General features: G+C 42.3%; 1 protein-coding gene across 1 annotated transcript in view; it reads left to right on the top strand.

The window, feature by feature from the left end:
* LOC135052908 (vomeronasal type-2 receptor 116-like) overlaps positions 1-20,079 on the top strand; it is an 84,281-nt gene that overhangs the window by 43,395 nt on the left and 20,807 nt on the right. The window contains exon 4 of the mRNA XM_063957453.1: positions 11,355-11,579. Within this exon, the coding sequence (XP_063813523.1) occupies positions 11,355-11,579 (225 nt within the window). The remainder of the gene's footprint in view (positions 1-11,354; positions 11,580-20,079) is intronic.

The raw sequence follows: 20,079 nt of genomic DNA, 5'->3' as shown, positions 1-20,079 counted from the left end.
CTGTAATATACTGAGCACCACACAATGCAGCACAAGACAATGAGCAGTGATACTGAGCACTGATGAGGATACTAGAACTGACACTGAGCAGCAAGATGCAGCACTGGACTATTAGTAATGTACTGTAATATACTGAGCACCACACAATGCAGCACAAGACAATGAGCAGTGATACTGAGCACTGATGAGGATACTAGAACTGACACTGACCAGCAAGATGCAGCACTGGACTATTAGTAATGTACTGTAATATACTGAGCCCCACACAATGCAGCACAAGACAATGAGCAGTGATACTGAGCACTGATGCGGATACTAGAACTGACACTGAGCAGCAAGATGCAGCCCTGGACTATTAGTAATGTACTGTAATATACTGAGCACCACACAATGCAGCACAAGACAATGAGCAGTGATACTGAGCACTGATGGGGATACTAGAACTGACACTGAGCAGCAAGATGCAGCACTGGACTCTTAGTAATGTACTGTAATATACTGAGCACCACACAATGCAGCACAAGACAATGAGCAGTGATACTGAGCACTGATGGGGATACTAGAACTGACACTGAGCAGCAAGATGCAGCACTGGACTATTGTACTGTAGTATACTGAGCACCACACAATGCAGCACAAGACAATGAGCAGTGATACTGAGCACTGATAAGGATGATACTAGAACTGACACTGAGCAGCAAGATGCAGCACTGGACTATTAGTAATGTACTGTAATATACTGAGCACCACACAATGTAGCACAAGACAATGAGCAGTGATACTGAGCACTGATAAGGATGATACTGAGAACTGACACTGAGCAGCAAGATGCAGCCCTGGACTATTAGTAATGTACTGTAATATACTGAGCACCACACAATGCAGCACAATACAATGAGCAGTGATACTGAGCACTGATGAGGATACTAGAACTGACACTGAGCAGTAAGATGCAGCACTGGACTATTAGTAATGTACTGTAGTATACTGAGCACCACACAATGCAGCACAAGACAATGAGCAGTGATACTGAGCACTGATGAGGATACTAGAACTGACACTGAGCAGCAAGATGCAGCCCTGGACTATTAGTAATGTACTGTAGTATACTGAGCACCACACAATGCAGCACAAGACAATGAGCAGTGATACTGAGCACTGATAAGGATACTAGAACTGACACTGAGCAGCAAGATGCAGCACTGGACTATTGTACTGTAGTATACTGAGCACCACACAATGCAGCACAAGACAATGAGCAGTGATACTGAGCACTGATGAGGATGATACTGAGAACTGACACTGAGCAGCAAGATGTAGCACTGGACTATTAGTAATGTACTGTAATATACTGAGCACCACACAATGCAGCACAAGACAATGAGCAGTGATACTGAGCACTGATGAGAATACTAGAACTGACACTGAGCAGTAAGATGCAGCCCTGGACTATTAGTAAAGGAGGTCATTCCGAGTTATTCGCTCGCAAGGCGATTTTAGCAGAGTTGCTTACGCTAAGCCGCCGCCTACTGGGAGTGAATCTTAGCATCTTATAATTGCGAACGAAGTAATCGCAATATTGCGATTACACACTTCGTAGCAGTTTCTGAGTAGCTTCAGACTTACTCGGCATCTGCGATCAGTTCAGTGCTTGTCGTTTATGGTTTGACGTCACAAACACACCCAGCGTTCGCCCAGACACTCCTCCGTTTCTCCGGCCACTCCTGCGTTTTTTCCGGAAACGGTAGCGTTTTTTCCCACACGCCCATAAAACGGCCTGTTTCCGCCCAGTAAAACCCATTTCCTGTCAATCACATTACGATCGCCAGACCGATGAAAAAGCCGTGAGTAAAATTACAAAGTGCATAGCAAATTTACTTGGCGCAGTCGCAGTGCGGACATTGCGCATGCGCATTAAGCAGAAAATCGCTGTGATGCGAAGATTTTTACCGAGCGAACAACTCGGAATGAGGGCCAATGTACTGTAGTATACTGAGCACCACACAATGCAGCACAAGACAATGAGCAGTGATACTGAGCACTGATAAGGATGATACTAGAACTGACACTGAGCAGCAAGATGCAGCCCTGGACTATTGTACTGTACTGAATTATACTGAGCACCACACAATGCAGCACAAGACAATGAGCAGTGATACTGAGCGCTGATGAGGATACTAGAACTGACATTGAGCAGCAAGATGCAGCCCTGGACTATTAGTAATGTACTGTAGTATACTGAGCACCACACAATGCAGCACAAGACAATGAGCAGTGATACTGAGCACTGATGGGGATACTAGAACTGACACTGAGCAGCAAGATGCAGCCCTGGACTATTAGTAATGTACTGTAATATACTGAGCACCACACAATGCAGCACAAGACAATGAGCAGTGATACTGAGCACTGATGGGGATACTAGAACTGACACTGAGCAGTAAGATGCAGCCCTGGACTATTAGTAATGTACTGTAATATACTGAGCACCACACAATGCAGCACAAGACAATGAGCAGTGATACTGAGCACTGATGGGGATACTATAACTGACACTGAGCAGCAAGATGCAGCCCTGGACTATTAGTAATGTACTGTAGTATACTGAGCACCACACAATGCAGCACAAGACAATGAGCAGTGATACTGAGCACTGATAAGGATGATACTGAGAACTGACACTGAGCAGCAAGATGCAGCCCTGGACTATTAGTAATGTACTGTAGTATACTGAGCACCACACAATGCAGCACAAGACAATGAGCAGTGGTACTGAGCACTGATGAGAATACTAGAACTGACACTGAGCAGCAAGATGTAGCACTGGACTATTAGTAATATACTGTAGTATACTGAGCACCACATAATGCAGCACAAGACAATGAGCAGAGATACTGAGCACTGATAAGGATGATACTGAGAACTGACACTGGGCAGTAAGATGCAGCCCTGGACTATTAGTAATGTACTGAAATATACTGAGCACCACACAATGCAGCACAAGACAATGAGCAGTGATACTGAGCACTGATGAGGATACTAGAACTGACACTGGGCAGCAAGATGCAGCCCTGGACTATTAGTAATGTACTGAAATATACTGAGCACCACTAGAGATGAGCGCCGGAAATTTTTCGGGTTTTGTGTTTTGGTTTTGGGTTCGGTTCCGCGGCCGTGTTTTGGGTTCGACCGCGTTTTGGCAAAACCTCACCGAATTTTTTTTGTCGGATTCGGGTGTGTTTTGGATTCGGGTGTTTTTTTAAAAAAACCCTAAAAAACAGCTTAAATCATAGAATTTGGGGGTAATTTTGATCCCAAAGTATTATTAACCTCAAAAAACATAATTTACACTCATTTTCAGCCTATTCTGAACACATCACACCTCACAATATTATTTTTAGTCCTAAAATTTGCACCGAGGTCGCTGTGTGAGTAAGATAAGCGACCCTAGTGGCCGACACAAACACCGGGCCCATCTAGGAGTGGCACTGCAGTGTCACGCAGGATGGCCCTTCCAAAAAACCCTCCCCAAACAGCACATGACGCAAAGAAAAAAAGAGGCGCAATGAGGTAGCTGACTGTGTGAGTAAGATTAGCGACCCTAGTGGCCGACACAAACACCGGGCACATCTAGGAGTGGCACTGCAGTGTCACGCAGGATGTCCCTTCCAAAAAACCCTCCCCAAACAGCACATGACGCAAAGAAAAAAAGAGGCGCAATGAGGTAGCTGTGTGAGTAAGATTAGCGACCCTAGTGGCCGACACAAACACCGGGCCCATCTAGGAGTGGCACTGCAGTGTCACGCAGGATGTCCCTTCCAAAAAACCCTCCCCAATCAGCACATGATGCAAAGAAAAAGAAAAGAAAAAAGAGGTGCAAGATGGAATTATCCTTGGGCCCTCCCACCCACCCTTATGTTGTATAAACAAAACAGGACATGCACACTTTAACCAACCCATCATTTCAGTGACAGGGTCTGCCACACGACTGTGACTGATATGACGGGTTGGTTTGGACCCCCCCAAAAAAGAAGCAATTAATCTCTCCTTGCACAAACTGGCTCTACAGAGGCAAGATGTCCACCTCATCTTCACCCTCCGATATATCACCGTGTACATCCCCCTCCTCACAGATTATCAATTCGTCCCCACTGGAATCCACCATCTCAGCTCCCTGTGTACTTTGTGGAGGCAATTGCTGCTGGTCAATGTCTCCGCGGAGGAATTGATTATAATTCATTTTAATGAACATCATCTTCTCCACATTTTCTGGATGTAACCTCGTACGCCGATTGCTGACAAGGTGAGCGGCGGCACTAAACACTCTTTCGGAGTACACACTTGTGGGAGGGCAACTTAGGTAGAATAAAGCCAGTTTGTGCAAGGGCCTCCAAATTGCCTCTTTTTCCTGCCAGTATAAGTACGGACTGTGTGACGTGCCTACTTGGATGCGGTCACTCATATAATCCTCCACCATTCTATCAATGTTGAGAGAATCATATGCAGTGACAGTAGACGACATGTCCGTAATCGTTGTCAGGTCCTTCAGTCCGGACCAGATGTCAGCATCAGCAGTCGCTCCAGACTGCCCTGCATCACCGCCAGCGGGTGGGCTCGGAATTCTGAGCCTTTTCCTCGCACCCCCAGTTGCGGGAGAATGTGAAGGAGGAGATGTTGACAGGTCGCGTTCCGCTTGACTTGACAATTTTGTCACCAGCAGGTCTTTCAACCCCAGCAGACCTGTGTCTGCCGGAAAGAGAGATCCAAGGTAGGCTTTAAATCTAGGATCGAGCACGGTGGCCAAAATGTAGTGCTCTGATTTCAACAGATTGACCACCCGTGAATCCTTGTTAAGCGAATTAAGGGCTGCATCCACAAGTCCCACATGCCTAGCGGAATCGCTCCGTGTTAGCTCCTTCTTCAATGCCTCCAGCTTCTTCTGCAAAAGCCTGATGAGGGGAATGACCTGACTCAGGCTGGCAGTGTCTGAACTGACTTCACGTGTGGCAAGTTCAAAGGGCATCAGAACCTTGCACAACGTTGAAATCATTCTCCACTGCACTTGAGACAGGTGCATTCCATCTCCTATATCGTGCTCAATTGTATAGGCTTGAATGGCCTTTTGCTGCTCCTCCAACCTCTGAAGCATATAGAGGGTTGAATTCCACCTCGTTACCACTTCTTGCTTCAGATGATGGCAGGGCAGGTTCAGTAGTTTTTGGTGGTGCTCCAGTCTTCTGTACGTGGTGCCTGTACGCCGAAAGTGTCCCGCAATTTTTCTGGCCACCGACAGCATCTCTTGCACGCCCCTGTCGTTTTTTAAAAAATTCTGCACCACCAAATTCAAGGTATGTGCAAAACATGGGACGTGCTGGAATTTGCCCATATTTAATGCACACACAATATTGCTGGCGTTGTCCGATGCCACAAATCCACAGGAGAGTCCAATTGGGGTAAGCCATTCCGCGATGATCTTCCTCAGTTGCCGTAAGAGGTTTTCAGCTGTGTGCGTATTCTGGAAAGCGGTGATACAAAGCGTAGCCTGCCTAGGAAAGAGTTGGCGTTTGCGAGATGCTGCTACTGGTGCCGCCGCTGCTGTTCTTGCGGCGGGAGTCCATACATCTACCCAGTGGGCTGTCACAGTCATATAGTCCTGACCCTGCCCTGCTCCACTTGTCCACATGTCCGTGGTTAAGTGGACATTGGGTACAACTGCATTTTTTAGGACACTGGTGAGTCTTTTTCTGACGTCCGTGTACATTCTCGGTATCGCCTGCCTAGAGAAGTGGAACCTAGATGGTATTTGGTAACGGGGGCACACTGCCTCAATAAATTGTCTAGTTCCCTGTGAACTAACGGCGGATACCGGACGCACGTCTAACACCAACATAGTTGTCAAGGACTCAGTTATCCGCTTTGCAGTAGGATGACTGCTGTGATATTTCATCTTCCTCGCAAAGGACTGTTGAACAGTCAATTGCTTACTGGAAGTAGTACAAGTGGGCTTACGACTTCCCCTCTGGGATGACCATCGACTCCCAGCGGCAACAACAGCAGCGCCAGCAGCAGTAGGCGTTACACGCAAGGATGCATCGGAGGAATCCCAGGCAGGAAAGGACTCGTCAGACTTGCCAGTGACATGGCCTGCAGGACTATTGGCATTCCTGGGGAAGGAGGAAATTGACACTGAGGGAGTTGGTGGGGTGGTTTGCGTGAGCTTGGTTACAAGAGGAAGGGATTTACTGGTCAGTGGACTGCTTCCGCTGTCACCCAAAGTTTTTGAACTTGTCACTGACTTATTATGAATGCGCTGCAGGTGACGTATAAGGGAGGATGTTCCGAGGTGGTTAACGTCCTTACCCCTACTTATTACAGCTTGACAAAGGGAACACACGGCTTGACACCTGTTGTCCGCATTTCTGGTGAAATACCTCCACACCGAAGAGCTGATTTTTTTGGTATTTTCACCTGGCATGTCAACGGCCATATTCCTCCCACGGACAACAGGTGTCTCCCCGGGTGCCTGACTTAAACAAACCACCTCACCATCAGAATCCTCCTGGTCAATTTCCTCCCCAGCGCCAGCAACACCCATATCCTCCTCATCCTGGTGTACTTCAACACTGACATCTTCAATCTGACTATCAGGAACTGGACTGCGGGTGCTCCTTCCAGCACTTGCAGGGGGCATGCAAATAGTGGAAGGCGCATGCTCTTCACGTCCAGTGTTGGGAAGGTCAGGCATCGCAACCGACACAATTGGACTCTCCTTGTGGATTTGGGATTTCAAAGAACGCACAGTTCTTTGCGGTGCTTTTGCCAGCTTGAGTCTTTTCAGTTTTCTAGCGAGAGGCTGAGTGCTTCCATCCTCATGTGAAGCTGAACCACTAGCCATGAACATAGGCCAGGGCCTCAGCCGTTCCTTGCCACTCCGTGTGGTAAATGGCATATTGGCAAGTTTACGCTTCTCCTCCGACAATTTTATTTTAGGTTTTGGAGTCCTTTTTTTTCTGATATTTGGTGTTTTGGATTTGACATGCTCTGTACTATGACATTGGGCATCGGCCTTGGCAGACGACGTTGCTGGCATTTCATCGTCTCGGCCATGACTAGTGGCAGCAGCTTCAGCACGAGGTGGAAGTGGATCTTGATCTTTCCCTAATTTTGGAACCTCAACTTTTTTGTTCTCCATATTTTATAGGCAGAACTAAAAGGCACCTCAGGTACACAATGGAGATGGATGGATTGGATACTAGTATACAATTATGGACGGACTGCCACGGTTAGGTGGTATAAAAAAACCACGGTTAGGTGGTATATATTATAATAATAATACAATTATGGATGGACGGACTGCCTGCCGACTGCCGACACAGAGGTAGCCACAGCCGTGAACTACCGCACTGTACACTGGTTGATAAAGAGATAGTAGTATACTCGTAACAACTAGTATGACACTATGACGACGGTATAAAGAATGAAAAAAAAACCACGGTTAGGTGGTATATATTATAATAATAATACAATTATGGATGGACGGACTGCCTGCCGACTGCCGACACAGAGGTAGCCACAGCCGTGAACTACCGCACTGTACACTGGTTGATAAAGAGATAGTAGTATACTCGTAACAACTAGTATGACACTATGACGACGGTATAAAGAATGAAAAAAAAACCACGGTTAGGTGGTATATATTATAATAATAATACAATTATGGATGGACGGACTGCCTGCCGACTGCCGACACAGAGGTAGCCACAGCCGTGAACTACCGCACTGTACACTGGTTGATAAAGAGATAGTAGTATACTCGTAACAACTAGTATGACACTATGACGACGGTATAAAGAATGAAAAAAAAACCACGGTTAGGTGGTATATATTATAATAATAATACAATTATGGATGGACGGACTGCCTGCCGACTGCCGACACAGAGGTAGCCACAGCCGTGAACTACCGCACTGTACACTGGTTGATAAAGAGATAGTAGTATACTCGTAACAACTAGTATGACACTATGACGACGGTATAAAGAATGCAAAAAAAACCACAGTTAGGTGGTATATATTATAATAATAATACAATTATGGATGGACGGACTGCCTGCCGACTGCCGACACAGAGGTAGCCACAGCCGTGAACTACCGCACTGTACACTGGTTGATAAAGAGATAGTAGTATACTCGTAACAACTAGTATGACACTATGACGGTATAAAGAATGAAAAAAAAACCACGGTTAGGTGGTATATATTATAATAATAATACAATTATGGATGGACGGACTGCCTGCCGACTGCCGACACAGAGGTAGCCACAGCCGTGAACTACCGCACTGTACACTGGTTGATAAAGAGATAGTAGTATACTCGTAACAATTAGGATGACACTATGACGGTATAAAGAATGAAAAAAAAACCACGGTTAGGTGGTAGGTATATAATAATAAATAATACAATTCTGGTCGGACGGACTGCCTGCCGTGTGCCGACACAGAGGTAGCCACAGCCGTGAACTACCGCACTGTACACTGGTTGATAAAGAGATAGTAGTATACTCGTAACAATTAGGATGACACTATGACGGTATAAAGAATGAAAAAAAAACCACGGTTAGGTGGTAGGTATATAATAATAAATAATACAATTCTGGTCGGACGGACTGCCTGCCGTGTGCCGACACAGAGGTAGCCACAGCCGTGAACTACCGCACTGTACACTGGTTGATAAAGAGATAGTAGTATACTCGTAACAATTAGGATGACACTATGACGGTATAAAGAATGAAAAAAAAACCACGGTTAGGTGGTAGGTATATAATAATAAATAATACAATTCTGGTCGGACGGACTGCCTGCCGTGTGCCGACACAGAGGTAGCCACAGCCGTGAACTACCGCACTGTACACTGGTTGATAAAGAGATAGTAGTATACTCGTAACAATTAGGATGACACTATGACGGTATAAAGAATGAAAAAAAAACCACGGTTAGGTGGTAGGTATATAATAATAAATAATACAATTCTGGTCGGACGGACTGCCTGCCGTGTGCCGACACAGAGGTAGCCACAGCCGTGAACTACCGCACTGTACACTGGTTGATAAAGAGATAGTAGTATACTCGTAACAATTAGGATGACACTATGACGGTATAAAGAATGAAAAAAAAACCACGGTTAGGTGGTAGGTATATAATAATAAATAATACAATTCTGGTCGGACGGACTGCCTGCCGTGTGCCGACACAGAGGTAGCCACAGCCGTGAACTACCGCACTGTACACTGGTTGATAAAGAGATAGTAGTATACTCGTAACAATTAGGATGACACTATGACGGTATAAAGAATGAAAAAAAAACCACGGTTAGGTGGTAGGTATATAATAATAAATAATACAATTCTGGTCGGACGGACTGCCTGCCGTGTGCCGACACAGAGGTAGCCACAGCCGTGAACTACCGCACTGTACTGTGTCTGCTGCTAATATAGACTGGTTGATATTTAAAGAGATATTAGTAGTATACAACAATACTATACTGGTGGTCAGGCACTGGTCACCACTCCTGCAGCAAAAGTGTGCACTGTTAATTAATATAATTGTACTCCTGGCTCCTGCTAACAACCTGCAGTGCTCCCCAGTCTCCCCCACAATTAATTATAAGCTTTTAATTTATACATTGATGACTGTGCAGCACACTGGGCTGAGCTGAGTGCACACAGACTGAGTCACACTGTGTGACTGACTGTGCTGTGTATCGTTTTTTTTTTCAGGCAGAGAACGGATATAGCAGAGAGAAGTGAACGGATATATTATATTAAATAAAAGTTAACTAGCAACTGCACTGGTCACTGACTGTGGTAAACTAACTCTGTCTGCGACTCTGCACAATCTCTCTCTATCTAATCTATCTATCTCTATTCTAATGGAGAGGACGCCAGACACGTCCTCTCCCTATCAATCTCAATGCACGAGTGAAAATGGCGGCGACGCGCGGCTCCTTATATAGAATCCGAGTCTCGCGATAGAATCCGAGCCTCGCGAGAATCCGACAGCGTCATGATGACGTTCGGGCGCGCTCGGGCTAACCGAGCAAGGCGGGAAGATCCGAGTCGCTCGGACCCGTGGAAAAAAAAGTGAAGTTCGTGCGGGTTCGGATTCAAAGAAACCGAACCCGCTCATCTCTAAGCACCACACAATGCAGCACAAGACAATGAGCAGTGATACTGAGCACTGATGAGAATACTAGAACTGACACTGAGCAGTAAGATGTAGCACTGGACTATTAGTAATGTACTGTAACATACTGAGCACCACACAATGCAGCACAAGACAATGAGCAGTGATACTGAGCACTGATGAGGATACAAGAACTGACACTGGGCAGCAAGATGCAGCCCTGGACTATTAGTAATGTACTGAAATATACTGAGCACCACACAATGCAGCACAAGACAATGAGCAGTGATACTGAGCACTGATGAGAATACTAGAACTGACACTGAGCAGTAAGATGCAGCACTGGACTATTAGTAATGTACTGTAGTATACTGAGCACCACACAATGTAGCACAAGACAATGAGCAGTGATACTGAGCACTGATGCGGACTAGAACTGACATTGAGCAACATGATGCAGCCCTGGACTATTAATAATGTACTGTAGTATACTGAGCACCACACAATGCAGCACAAGACAATGAGCAGTGATACTGAGCACTGATGAGGATTATACTGAGAAGAACTGACACTGAGCAGCAAGATGCAGCACTGGACTATTAGTAATGTACTGAAATATACTGAGCACCACACAATGTAGCACAAGACAATGAGCAGTGATACTGAGCACTGATGAGGATACTAGAACTGACACTGAGCAGGAGAGACACACAACTAGAAGTATTACTGAGCAGCAATAAGTTATCAGTAAGCACTGATACTGAGCACTGATATTGAGATTTCCACTGAGAGAACGTAGCCACGTCCTCTCCGCTCTGTCTACAATGCACAAGTGAATACGGCGGCGACGCGCAGCTCTTTATATGGAATCTGAATCTCGCGAGAATCCGACAGCGGGATGATAACGTTTTGCCTCATTCGGGTTTTCCAAGTCGGGCAGGAAGAACCGAAGTTGCCTCGGACCCGTGTAAACCACGTGGAGTTCGGGGGGGTTAGGTTCTCGGAGAACCGAACCCACTCATCTCTACTTCCTATGTTTTGTAAATAGACCCATTCTCTCATTACCTATAAAATCTATGGCCACAGTTATGCTATAAGTGGATTTATATGTCCAGAACATTTACTGTGTTTGTGCCATTACTTATACAGACATTTTTATTTCCTATTGAAAGCAGCACTCTATGAGAAACCTTCATTACACAGATCCCACTGGAGAAGAGATGACCTTCAATGAGAGAGGAGATCTGCCCTCCAAGTGGTTAATGGAAAATTGGGTTATATATAAAACTAATACATCATATGAATTTGTTATAAAGCCTGTGACCATCTTTGACGAATCACAAGATGACCAGTTTTATAATATAAAAGCAGGAGAAATCACGTGGAAAAATGGCATGGTAAGAGATGATGAAATTCAGTATATCATATACAGTAGGAATGCAGTTGGTGTATTATACATGCAGATGTGCCGTACTATCCCTTTATACCAGGACACATGAATCACACATATTCTGTCGCTGGCTGACTTCAAACTTGCATTTCACCTGGTATTACTCAGCTAGAGAATCTGTGTGTTTCATGTGTGCCCCAGTTACACGGTATGTATGGTAAGCCTAGATACATGACATCTGGCAACAAATTTGTTACACAAAGAAAAACATCATTAACTTCTGTGTAATGAATTATTTTGACTGGACATGGAATATCTTCCTAGCCGAGATTAGTGAGAGAAAATAGTAAATTTGCTAAAGGGATTTTTCAGAGAGCCTCTTGGTGCAGCATAGTGTGATAGGGCAAACAGTAGGTGCCACCTTTATGGCAAACTGATGAAGGCACACTGTGCAGATATAAAACACATGATCATATTATTAGTCATCTCAAGCACTTTGAGTTTCATGAAGCACTGAAGTTAGGTTCCCAAAATTTGTTAGACAACAAAGAATATACAAGAACATTGTGATTAAATCAATTTTATATTATTATTATTATTATTATTATTATTAGTAGTAGTAGTAGTAGGAGTAGGAGTTGTAGTAGTAAGTAATAGTAGTAGTAGTAGTAGTAGTATTAGTGATAGTGGTAGAATTAGTTTTAGTTGTTGTGGAAGTGTTGGTAGTAATAGGTAGTAGTAGTAGTTGTTGTAGTAGTAGTAGTAGTAGTTGTTGTAGTAGTAGTAGTAGTAGTAGTAGTAGTAGTAGTAGTAGTAGTAGTAGTAGTAGTACTAGTTTTCCATCACCTCTCCCACTTGCGAATGTTACAGATTATTTGGTTTATTTTTAAAGTAGTGTAGTAAAATGTGTACTTTGAACAGATGGTATTACATTAGCATACTATACATACAGAAATAATCTTGTGCCTTAGCAATGACATACTGTCCCCTTCATCCGATACCAAATCACACTGAGTCATTCTAGCCTCTGTAACTTGAATTACATTTGGTTATAGGATGTGTAAAAGGAAATATATGAAGGTAGTGTTTTAACCTTCCTTACTGATTTTTTAATTTGCAAATAGACAATACAGGAGACAAAGTATACGTCTAGAAATAATGTGAAGATATTACTATATCAGTAGGTCTTAATCAGATTACTCATGGATGCTATAACTGCACACAGTTATTTACATTATTAGTTTTATCTTGTCCTGGGATTGGTATTTGTAGCAGCCAAGAGTAGGTTTTAATTGTATGACTTCTGGCAACTCCTTAACTGCTTTAACATGTACATATTGGTTGCTTGTTACTGTTATGAAGTCTCTTTTTTATATGAATCGCCAAAATCAAGTAATACAACAAAATCATATGAACTTTCTGTATGAGTATTTATGGTCCTCTCTTCTGACATAAGTCAAGACTTGGTTAATGCTTTTAATTCTGAAAATTGAGCTGAATTTGGTGGTAAAGGAGAAATTGAGAAAACGTTGTGTCAACCATACCATGGTTTTTTTGCCCCAGGTTCTGTCTGCCTATCGTCACTGCCATCAAGATAGTAGACTAAATTAGGATTTTGGTATTTTGAACATTGATAAAATGACAACAATGAACATGTCAACATGTGCAGACTGTTCTTATGTTCACAGCTTTGAGATCTGAAATATTAACATACAATCTTGATATTCTGCATGGAGAGATGAGTATATTTTTTTCAGAGCTGAAAAACCTTCAACCATAGTTTTTTTTATAATTAGATCCCATAGATATTAGATTCCTTCATAACTGTGGTAATCCAAAATCAGGTGTGAGGTACAGTATGTGAGTTGTTTGTTTGACCTCAGTAAACCTCAAGCACTATGGAATTCCCCCACAGTGAATTATTTCTTTAAAAATATAAATTTATATAATAGCAAAGTAAAATTGTAAAAAGTAAGATAACAAAAGGGAAAATATTTTTTCCAATTTGGAATTCATTTATAATTAAACAAAATGCCAAAGGGATTTCAATAAAATAAATATTTTTGAAGAATCTTTACTCTTTTCATTGGGGGAATTCATCAGAGTAAACTTATCGAAATCTCCATTATTCTCTATCGTTAATCAAACTGTTTTCAATATTGAATAACTTGGACATTCTGGGATCGCAGATGTTGCTCTGTTAGTCTGTGAAACCTGTCGTGATTAGATAAATCTTTGAATATCAAGGATATTACAATTAAATGCATGTGTCTAGAGAAGTTTACATAACCAAAAACTCATCTCCCCTCCTCATTCTAGGCTCTTGATTTTTCCACTTACTTCACATCCAAAATGTACTCTATACAGATGAGTCCTCCATTATCTTGATTGTTTCAGCACATAGACGGAGGTTTAGTCACGCCGAGGCGATAGCTTATGTTGCTGAGTTTAATCACGGACAGGCGCGTTGAGGCATGACTAGATACTCAGCATGCAATACACATCTCCACCACTGGGTGGCTAATGCTCCACTAATCCAGTACTTTAGTTTGAATAGCGGCGGATTGATCTACAGTACAAGCTCTGGAAAATGGTCAGTGATGACTGTAATTTTAATATAGTCCTGTACTGCATAGTGTACTCATAGATGGTAACCAATGGTCAGACGGAGAGAGTAAAAAAAATGTAAAAAAATTATTCAGACGCAAACGAACATGTTAAAACACTTGTGTATGCAGACGCAACTAATGTGTAAAAGGAATAATGTAGTTCTAATTTCTAACTAAAGTGTGAATTTTTTTTACCCTGACAATCACTTTCATATTCTTTTTTTCCTGTGTAATCCATTGTAAAACGTTCAATGGAAGTGTGCACACAGGTTTCACATAAATCAGGGTTTTTAGTGAACAACTAATTAGCATGAACAGCTAATTAGTACCCTAATAGAATATACTGTACAGAGATAGTAAGAATGATGATTTGGCACCCAGGAACTTAGGGAGGAGCTTTTATCTCTCTCCATTGCAATCTTTCTATGTATAGTGTAGAGAGATAAAAGCTCCTCCCTAAGTTCCTGGGTGCCAAATCACCGTCCTTAGTATCTCTGTACAGTATGTTCTATTATGGTACTAATTAGCTGTTCACTAAAAACCCTGATTTATGTGAAACCTGTGTGCACCTTTCCATTGAATGTTTTACAATATATTACACAGAAAAACAAAATTAATAAAGTGAATGTAAGGGGAAAAAAATATATAGATTGGCACTTTGGGAATCGAAGCCGGGATCCTCAGCATGGGAGGTGGGAGCCTTCACTGATAGCCTACGTCGCTGCATGGAAGATACACAAGTTCATGTGTAAAAGTAATGCAAGCAGTGATTCCTTCCTATTGGTTTTCATTTATGCCATTAGGGGACTCGGCTGCTCATTTAGTGCACTGTACATACTGTAAAGTCAATGAGCTACATTATTCCTTTCACACATTAGTTGCGTCTGCATACACAAGTGTTTTAAAATGTTCATTTTCATCTGTATAAACTATTCACACAGTGATTTGGCATCCAGGAACTTAGGGAGTATCTTTTATCTCTCCCCATTATACTTAATACTATGGGATTTGGACGCTCACATATTCCTAACATCAATAGACCACACTGTATCTGTAACACGTTTGTTTGCATCTGTATATGTTGTACTATTTGCATCTGTACTGTATATACTGTTATATACTTTATGACATACTGTAGCATAATGTAGCGTAATGAGACGCACCAGTAAAGTAGTTCTTACCCTGTAGTTCAGTATTGTATTTTAATGGAGACCACACGCATGCGCATTGGTGATTTTAAAAAGCGACATCTGGTGGATGATCTTAGGTATTACACTCAAAGGTAACACTAAACGCTCTGTGCGCATCCCTTCAACTAGGCGCGCCTCCTTGCGCCCAGGCACGCTGCGTATGCCCGATCGCGACTAATGCCTCAGTCAGCAAAGATAATGGAGGACCTATCTGTACATTAGGACTTCACATCCTACCAGTCCATCAGCAACCTCCTGTCCCTTAACACCCCTCCCTGTCCCTCTTATCAGCTCTAACATCTTTCTTCCTTATAACTAATGATAAATTCATAACCATCATCCATTCCTTCTCACCACCACCTCTCCATTTGACTCACTTCCTCAATATCTCCCTCTCATGAGGCACTGTACCCTATGCCTTCAAGAATACACTCATTTCCCCTATTCTTAAAACCTACCATTGATCCAAACACCCTCTCCATGTACTGACACATTTCTCTCCTCATGTTTCACTACAAACTACTTGAGCATATTCTGTACAACTGCATTACTGCCTTTCTATCCTCCCACTCCCTGCTTGACCCATTCCAGTCTGGATTTTGTCCTGTCTACTCCATTGAAACTGTCATCACAAAGTCTGCAATGACCTTCATGCTGCAACATTTAAGGGACACTGATCTCTGATAATTAATTTTAAACTCTGCTTTTGACAGTGTGGACTACCCTCTTCTGCATATCCTTCACTCTCTTGGTCTGATCTCTGACTGTTCCTTCTCTTTCTCCTCTCATGATGCCACTTTACCTCCACTTTCACTAACTGTTGTTGTCTTTCAAGGTTCTGTTCTTGGTTATTTCCTTTTCTCTATCTATATGTCCTCTTTATGTAAACTCATCAGCTTTTTTGACTACCAATTCCTCTCTATGCTGATGATACTCAAATTTACCTTTTGTCCCCTGACCTCTCCTTCACTCTCCTCCATCATACTATATCTCCAACTCTCTTTATGCTACCTTTTCGTAGATGTCCCAGCACTTTCTTAAACATAACATGACTAAGACTGACCTGATCATCTTTCCACCCTTCCACACAACCTCACCCACCACAATTTCTTTATCTATTAATGGCACCATTGTATCCTCTAGCCTCCAAGTGTGCTGTATTGGAGTAATCTTTAACTCCTTTCTCTACTTCAAACCACAAATGTATCACCTCTCACAAACCTGCCATTTTCATCTGTAAATATTTCCAGGATCAGACCCTTTCTCAACCAGGATGCTACCAAGTCCTTAATTCACTCACTGATCATCTCCAGACTGGAGTACTGTAATCTCCTTCTATCTGGAATCCCTGAAAAATGCCTTTCTCTACTCCAATCTATCCTCAATGCTGTTTCCCAGTTTATCAACCTCATCAAACAAAACTGTCCAACTCATCTCTTCTACAAGCCCATAACTAACATTCCTTCCCTTTCAGAATACAAGTAAAGTTTCTCACGCTACATTACAAAGCTCTTACCCACTCTTCTCCCATTTACATCTCTGAACTTATCTCCCTTTACACTCCCACCTGCACTCTTCACTCCGCTAAGGCACTGCCTACTGATTACTTCCTCCCACTCCAAGCTCCAATATTTTTCTTGTGCCACTCTCTTTCTATGGAATTCTTTGTATCTCCCCCTCAGAATCTCCACCTCTCTACAAAACTTTAAATTGGCTCTCGATACCCAACAACTGCAGCCAAATCTCATCATAACATTCTGTTCCATGCTCACTCATCTGCATCACATCTGTCGGTCTCTCCCCTTTAGAATGTAAGTTTTCATGAGCCGGGTCCTCTTTCCTCATGTGCTTTTCATTCTCTTACTTTAACCATCTTCAACAGCATCAAATCACACAGTTTTCTGACACCATGACACTTAGTTCAGTGTCGGGAGCTGATGCAGATATGTTATTTACCCTGTACTTGTCCTACATTGTCTTTGACAGTAAGTCACTGTTTGCCTGTTTTGCGTATTTTTTTATGTACTCTGTAATTGGGTGTTGTTAATTCCTTGTGATGTCATATAAAGGATAATAATAAATAATAGAAGTAGTTGAAATATGAACCTCTTGATTTGTGTAGTAGGACACTGATAATGATCAACAGAAAGAGGAATAATATGGATAAATTAACACAGTGTAGAATCTTCATACAAGAATGTCTCACGGCGCTAGTACTAAATTTTAAATGTTATATTTATTCTAAAACAAACCTTAATAGTTAATAGGAATACAGATATTAATCAGCTGCTGAATGTTAATTGTGCTAGTGTAAGCATAAAATCAGCGGTTCCCCTTTAAGAAAGGGGGAATTACCAACTAGACAATATAAGAAAAGAACACTCTGCGCTATTTAAGAACCTTTCAGACTCCAAATAAAGTGAATTCACATATATACATAAAAACACCTTTTTATTCTGGATTAATCACATAAATCTCTAAAATTCTTAATCTAATAAAAAAAGCTATCATATGCATATATAAATTCAACAACTCTAATTAATTCTTATTTTCAAAAGCCGGATTTCTATATGCACCTAAAATAAAATATGGATCAGCTCTCATGCGTATATAATAACCACAATATGTGCAATAGGGGATATACTTATTAGTTGCTGTGCAAATCAGTATTCTCAGATTGTCCACTAACTGCTTGTAGAGAGACGGAATAATCAGATGCAGTAATCACCGCTTGTTGTTACAAAGTCTCAGAACGGCTCCTTGTGTTATTACACTGAACACTCGTTGTTACAAAGTCTCAGAACGGCTACTTGTGTTATTACACTGAACACTCGTTGTTACAAAGTCTCAGAACGGCTCCTTGTGTTATTACACTGAACACTCGTTGTTACAAAGTCTCAGAACGGCTCCTTGTGTTAATACACTGAACACTCGTTGTTACAAAGTCTCAGAACGGCTCCTTGTGTTATTACACTGAACACTCGTTGTTACAAAATCTCAGAACGGCTCCTTGTGTTATTACACTGAACACTCATTGTTACAAAGTCTCAGAACGGCTCCTTGTGTTATTACACTGAACACTCGTTGTTACAAAGTCTCAGAACGGCTCCTTGTGTTATTACACTGAACACTCGTTGTTACAAAGTCTCAGAACGGCTCCTTGTGTTATTACACTGAACACTCGTTGTTACAAAGTCTCAGAACGGCTCCTTGTGTTATTACACTGAACACTCGTTGTTACAAAGTCTCAGAACGGCTCCTTGTGTTATTACACTGAACACTCGTTACAAAGTCTCAGAACGGCTCCTTGTGTTATTACACTGAACACTCGTTGTTACAAAGTCTCAGAACGGCTCCTTGTGTTATTACACTGAACACTCGTTGTTACAAAGTCTCAGAACGGCTCCTTGTGTTATTACACTGAACACTCGTTGTTACAAAGTCTCAGAACGGCTCCTTGTGTTATTACACTGAACACTCGTTGTTACAAAGTCTCAGAACGGCTCCTTGTGTTATTACACTGAACACTCGTTGTTACAAAGTCTCAGAACGGCTCCTTGTGTTATTACACTGAACACTCGTTGTTACAAAGTCTCAGAACGGCTCCTTGTGTTATTACACTGAACACTCGTTGTTACAAAGTCTCAGAACGGCTCCTTGTGTTATTACACTGAACGCTCGTTGTTACAAAGTCTCAGAACGGCTCCTTGTGTTATTACACTGAACACTCGTTGTTACAAAGTCTCAGAACGGCTCCTTGTGTTATTACACTGAACACTCGTTGTTACAAAGTCTCAGAACGGCTCCTTGTGTTATTACACTGAACACTCGTTGTTACAAAGTCTCAGAACGGCTCCTTGTGTTATTACACTGAACACTCGTTGTTACAAAGTCTCAGAACGGCTCCTTGTGTTATTACACTGAACACTCGTTGTTACAAAGTCTCAGAACGGCTCCTTGTGTTATTACACTGAACACTCGTTGTTACAAAGTCTCAGAACGGCTCCTTGTGTTATTACACTGAACACTCGTTGTTACAAAGTCTCAGAACGGCTCCTTGTGTTATTACACTGAACACTCGTTGTTACAAAGTCTCAGAACGGCTCCTTGTGTTATTACACTGAACACTCGTTGTTACAAAGTCTCAGAAAGGCTCCTTGTATTATTACACTGAACACTCGTTGTTACAAAGTCTCAGAACGGCTCCTTGTGTTATTACACTGAACACTCGTTGTTACAAAGTCTCAGAACGGCTCCTTGTGTTATTACACTGAACACTCGTTGTTACAAAGTCTCAGAACGGCTCCTTGTGTTATTACACTGAACACTCGTTGTTACAAAGTCTCAGAACGGCTCCTTGTGTTATTACACTGAACACTCGTTGTTACAAAGTCTCAGAACGGCTCCTTGTGTTATGACACTGAACACTCGTTGTTACAAAGTCTCAGAACGGCTCCTTGTGTTATGACACTGAACACTCGTTGTTACAAAGTCTCAGAACGGCTCCTTGTGTTATTACACTGAACACTCGTTGTTACAAAGTCTCAGAACGGCTCCTTGTGTTATTACACTGAACACTCGTTGTTACAAAGTCTCAGAACGGCTCCTTGTGTTATTACACTGAACACTCGTTGTAACAAAGTCTCAGAACGGCTCCTTGTGTTATTACACTGAACACTCGTTGTTACAAAGTCTCAGAACGGCTCCT

The sequence above is a fragment of the Pseudophryne corroboree genome, chromosome 1 (genome assembly GCF_028390025.1).
Source record: "Pseudophryne corroboree isolate aPseCor3 chromosome 1, aPseCor3.hap2, whole genome shotgun sequence".
Taxonomy (NCBI): Eukaryota; Metazoa; Chordata; class Amphibia; order Anura; family Myobatrachidae; genus Pseudophryne; species Pseudophryne corroboree.
This window is presented reverse-complemented; position numbering and strand designations above follow the sequence as displayed.